We start from the raw sequence: 5,357 nt of genomic DNA, 5'->3' as shown, positions 1-5,357 counted from the left end.
TCACTAAGATATCAGTTAATTCCTTCAAAAGAGGACCATGAAATCCATGGACAAAGTTGATCGTGGACTTCTCCTTGTACTTATTATTCAAAGTGTTTAATTTACTTCTCAAATTAATGTACATTTGGATTATTAAAAGCTTGTCATGCATATTGAAATATTCCAAGTTCCATGGGCCTCATAATGTTGTGGCCAGGACAGAGTGAGTATAATCATTGTTGTTAGATGCATTGATTATGCATGAATTCATGGAGTCAGAATCCTAAAACTGTTGCATAGCCTATGTGAGGAAATGGTGACAACAGAATGGAAGAATATACAGTATTTATTATTCAGTAAGTAGCAAGGAGATTGTTTTTATATTATTGCCTTTTAATTGTGATAAAATACTAAATACTTAGAATTTTTCTTGGTATTAGTAGAGTATTTACAGTGGTTATGAATTCATTGCATATTATTTTTATTATTCTCGTGGTTTTAATTATCCTTCTTTCTTATACTAGAGATAATTACAGTCTTAAAATATTACATGATATCCTTGCAAAAAGTAACATACAAAACAATTCTCATTTAAGTTCCTCAGGATAACTGATTCAAACTAACTTGTATTTAATTATGTACTTTTTAGTGGGTGTTCAAAGTGTCAGGAAATGGAATCAATTTATTTCAAATGCTTCCTACTGCAGCAAAGATTGTCTTCTATCCTCAGCACAGCAGGTAACTAACTATACATGAGAAGCATGTCCTCAGAGAACTCTTTCCCAGGGAATTTTCTCTCTCTAGTCACGAAGAACAAGGGTAAATGAGTTGTCTATGAAAACAATGCACAGGACTCTCGAGAATAGCAAAGAAACATGATGACATAAAAGCCATCTTGATATTTTCTATTAATGTCTTCCTAACTAGAGCTTTCCCTCCTTTTGTTTCTTTGTATGAACTAAAAACCTGAGCATTCTGAAGCAAATCCTAAACTCTTACTTTCATACCAGAATCTCTCTGTCCTCTGAAAAGGAAAAACTCAAATATCTTCCTTTATAACGATTTTTAAATCAAAGGGGGTTTATCAAAATAAGGTAAGTGAAGAAACACCTGTTTGACAGGCATGCATTCCTAGGAAAGGTGGAAAATGTAGGCTACAATATCTAATTAGTGCATAGGAAAGACAACTTCCATTTCAAAAAGACATAAGTTTTGGCTAAATCTATTTTAATGGCTTTAAGAACAACTAATTTCTTTCTCAGTCTGTCACTGAAACCAAACTTAGAAGCACTTAAGTTTCTGTAATCACTATATTTCTCAAATGTTGATTACCTGAGTGAAGTATTCATGTTTAGTCATTTGATCTTATAAAAACATGTTTAAAACACGTTTAAAAAACATATTCAAGATTAATCTTGTTTATGTGTTTCCTTTAAAGCTTTAGTCTATGATACAAATATTATTTAATGAAGGGTATTCAGCTTTTTACAACCTACAAAGCCAAAGAACTGTAAATATAAACAAAATGGTGTGTCTTATAAAACTGAATGTGAATATAATATGCTGATATGAAAATACAAGCAGACATATGGACAGCCTGCCAAGACAAACAGCCTGCATTTGATCAGTGATTTTACACACTGATTCCCTGTGTTTTGAAATTGTGGCACATCACTGAATAAGAAAATTAAAATCCTCTCTCCTTTCTACCATTCCAGTCCGCCCACAAAATATATTCTATTTCCCCTTCCCAGGGAGATCCATGTACCCACCTTAGACCACTCCTCTTTATTTAACTTTTGATCTGTGGATTGTTAAGTGTGATTATTCTTTACTTAACGGTTAATATCCACTTATAAGTGAGTACATATCATGTTTGTCTTTTTGGGTCTGGGTTTCCTTTCTTGGGATGATTTTTTTCCACCTCCATCCACTTTTTGTTGGATTCCTAATAGTAGGAGTAGGGTATCTCTGACTCTTTGCCTGCCTGTAGGACCCCTGTTTCTCCTACTGGGTGGAGACGTTAAGGTTTGTGCCTAGTCTTAATTCATTTCGTTCTCAGTGGTCATTGATATCACTGGAAGGCTTGCTCTTTTTTGAAAGGAAATTGGAGGAGTGGACATAGGGGAAAGTGAAAGTGTGTGTGTGAGGAATTGGGAGGAGGGAAAGAAGAGGAGTTTATATATCTTTAAATACGTAAATAAGATTTTCTTCTTTGGGAACAAGTGCTAAAGGATTTTAAGAGTGGGAAAATCTTGTTAGAGTACTTATTACACACACACAAAAAATAACTCAATAGGAAGTTGTTTGAGGGATTGGATAGATGGCCTAGCAATTAATAATATTGCCTGCTATTCTAGAGGAACTGGGTTCTATCCCCAGCATTCACATGGAGGCTCACAATCATCATTAATTTCAGTTCTAGGTATCCTTTGCCATTTTCTGGCCTCTGTGGGCACCACACACACATGTGGTACACATGCATATATGGAAGCAAAACACCCATAGTAGTAAGATAAGGTTTAAAAATTGTATTTAAAATAAGTTGTGGGAATTATTAATTTTCTAACATACAGGATTTTTTCTTTCCTGGTTTTTTAAATTTATGCATCTTACATAATGTATAGTCATAGAACATGATTCATATCTTGGTCTGAGTGGCTCTTTTGGAAACTCACAAGATGGCCCTGAGGTTTCAATGACCAAAAGACTGAGATCTGCTTCTACTTGCTAGAAAATAGTCTGCTATAAAGCTGCTGATTGAATAGAGAAGTAACTCAGATTTGGGCAATGGAGTGTTATCTTAACATCACATTTAAATATTCATTTTATGTCAGATATGAGTTTGTATGAAACACTCATGAATAAAATATATAAGTAAACCTTTATAGCTTTCAAAACATTTTTATTCTGTTCCTTAATCTTATTATATCAGCATTTACTATAACTATGAAATACTGGCATACAACCAGGAAATATAAAATTTGTAGTATTTGAATGTCACACTGTCTGAATTCACATATCTGTAGACAAAAGATACTTGGAGGTAAAATATACTTATAATATCAATGTGACTAACAAGAAAAACAATATTTCTTTGTTGACCAAAATTTTGTAATGAAAGAGAGCCTTGAACTCAGTTGATGAATACATCTATTTATCATATTGATGATGATGATGAATGAGTTATTAATAATTTATTACAAATTGTTGAATGTCAAAACTTCTACTAAATAGTTATTCAATAAAGCACATACATGACAGAAAAGAACAACACTGTAGTTGAGGCTTAACTCATTTGGTTTATGAATAGAGGGTTGTTGCTAACTATACAAATATGAAGAAAAATGTCAACAGTGTTTTAGCTACGTACTCAAGCTCAAGTACATAAAGAAGGTTTGTATATATGTCAAATGTATTCATTACAAATGCAGAATATTTGAAAATTCAGCTAAGAATAAATAAATGAATGGACTAGCCAAACTTCCATACTAAGATCTCAGAGTTCTTTCTTGCAACTTCTCTGACTGATTCCTGGAAATATTTCTATGATGTTTCAGTAATGCCTTTATCACTGCTCTTAAATTAGTTCCTCACCCTTATGCCATAAGTATAGTCAGATAAATTGAAACTCCCTTTCAAATTTTGTATCAGAAATTGAAGTTAAATCACCAGTTGCTACAATATTTTGTGTGCATGTAAGATTATATTTGTGTATGAATGTGTGTGTATCCATGTTTCTATTCTGTGGATGTGTTGTGCATATAAAATCCAGAGTCAATGTCAAATTTTTCTATATTTGATCTCTACTTTGTTTGGAGACTATGCCTCTCACTAAACTTGGAGTTCATCAATTCAGATACATTAGCTGGTCAGCAAGCTCCAGAAAAATAACCAGTTGTTTTTTTTTTTTTTTTTTAAGTATAGATGGGATTATAGAAATGTGCATCACTTGCCATCATTTTTACCCAAGTGCTGAAGGTAAAACGCAGGTCCTCTTGCTTTGGTACAATGCTCTATATGGACAGAGGTGTCTCCTAACCATCACCCATGACATTTCAAATATAGAATGCCAACCCTGGTTTCCATAGTCATAACCAATGAATCACAAGGCTTTGCTATTCCTATAAAACTAACTTTCTTGATACTTCTTTACTATAGGAGAGTCAGATTGCAGAAAATGTCGTTGATCAATAAAAGTCACCCAGAAGAGTTTGTTCTACTTGGTTTTGCAGACTGTCCCTGGCTGGAACTTCCTCTCTTTATTATTCTTCTGGTAACATACCCCACAGCCATGATTGGAAACATTGCCATCATTCTGGTGTCCACATTAGACCCCTGTCTTCACAGTCCTATGTATTTCTTCCTCAGCAACCTCTCCTTTCTGGACATGTGCTACACCACAAGCATTGTGCCTCAGATGCTAACCAACCTTGGGGGCTCCACAAAGACCATCAGCTACATGAAGTGTGTAGTTCAGCTTTATTTCTTTCACACAATGGGGGGTACAGAGTGTGTCCTCCTGGCTCTTATGTCCTTTGACCGATATATGGCCATTTGCAGACCACTGCACTACACCCTCATAATGAATCAACGTAACTGCCTCCTGTTAGTGTCCACTGTATGGCTGACTGGAATTTCCTATGCTGTCTCAGAGGCCACTGTGACACTGCAATTGCCTCTATGTGGCCACAATAAAATGGATCATTTGGTGTGTGAGATTCCAGTTCTGATAAAAACTGCTTGTGGTGAAAAAGAGACTAATGAGCTTGTTCTCTCTGTGGTTTGCATTTTTCTTTTAGCTGTCCCTCTGTGTTTAATTCTTGCCTCCTATGCTTGTATTGGACATGCTGTCTTTAAAATCAAATCTTCAGAGGGAAGGAAAAAGGCCTTTGGGACATGTTCCTCTCATCTCGTTGTAGTTCTCTTGTTCTATGATCCAGCCATTAGCATGTATCTTCAGCCTCCCTCCTCTATTACAAAAGACCAACCCAAGTTCATGGCTCTCTTTTATGGAGTAGTAACTCCTACACTGAACCCATTTATCTATACCCTGAGGAATAAGGATGTAAAGAGGGCATTAGGTAACCTATTTAGGAACATTTTTATGTCAAAGTGAATGCTTGTAGGCGTTATATAAAAGAGTTAACAAATTAGAGGCTCTTCCTATAATTCATTCCCTGTACAAAACTCATTTTTCTTTCTTTCTTTTTTTTTTACATGTCCTTATAAAACTTGTCTTGTTACTTGTGTTTCTTCTAATCATGCTAGGTAATGGTTAATCTTGGATAGTATTAAACAACATGAATGCTCTGCTTAGAAAAAAATGTAGAAATCCATGCTGTTGTTTCATTTACAAATAGTTACTTTATTAAGTG

General features: G+C 34.7%; 1 protein-coding gene across 1 annotated transcript; it reads left to right on the top strand.

Annotated features, from left to right (window-relative positions):
* Positions 1–4,159: 4,159 nt before the first annotated feature.
* LOC127669849 (olfactory receptor 2B6-like) lies at positions 4,160–5,098 on the top strand. Its single transcript, XM_052164064.1, has one exon. The coding sequence runs from the start codon at positions 4,160–4,162 to the stop codon at positions 5,096–5,098; it is 939 nt and encodes a 312-aa protein (XP_052020024.1).
* The last annotated feature ends 259 nt before the right edge of the window (positions 5,099–5,357 follow it).

The sequence above is a fragment of the Apodemus sylvaticus genome, chromosome 19, assembly GCF_947179515.1.
Source record: "Apodemus sylvaticus chromosome 19, mApoSyl1.1, whole genome shotgun sequence".
NCBI lineage: Eukaryota > Metazoa > Chordata > Mammalia > Rodentia > Muridae > Apodemus > Apodemus sylvaticus.
Note: the sequence above shows the minus strand (reverse complement) of the source record. Positions and strands in the feature narration are given on the sequence as shown.

Excerpts from the sequence above, each read along its gene's own strand:
- LOC127669849 (XM_052164064.1), top strand. The coding sequence starts at position 4,160 with ATGTCGTTGATCAATAAAAGTCACCCAGAAGAGTTTGTTCTACTTGGT.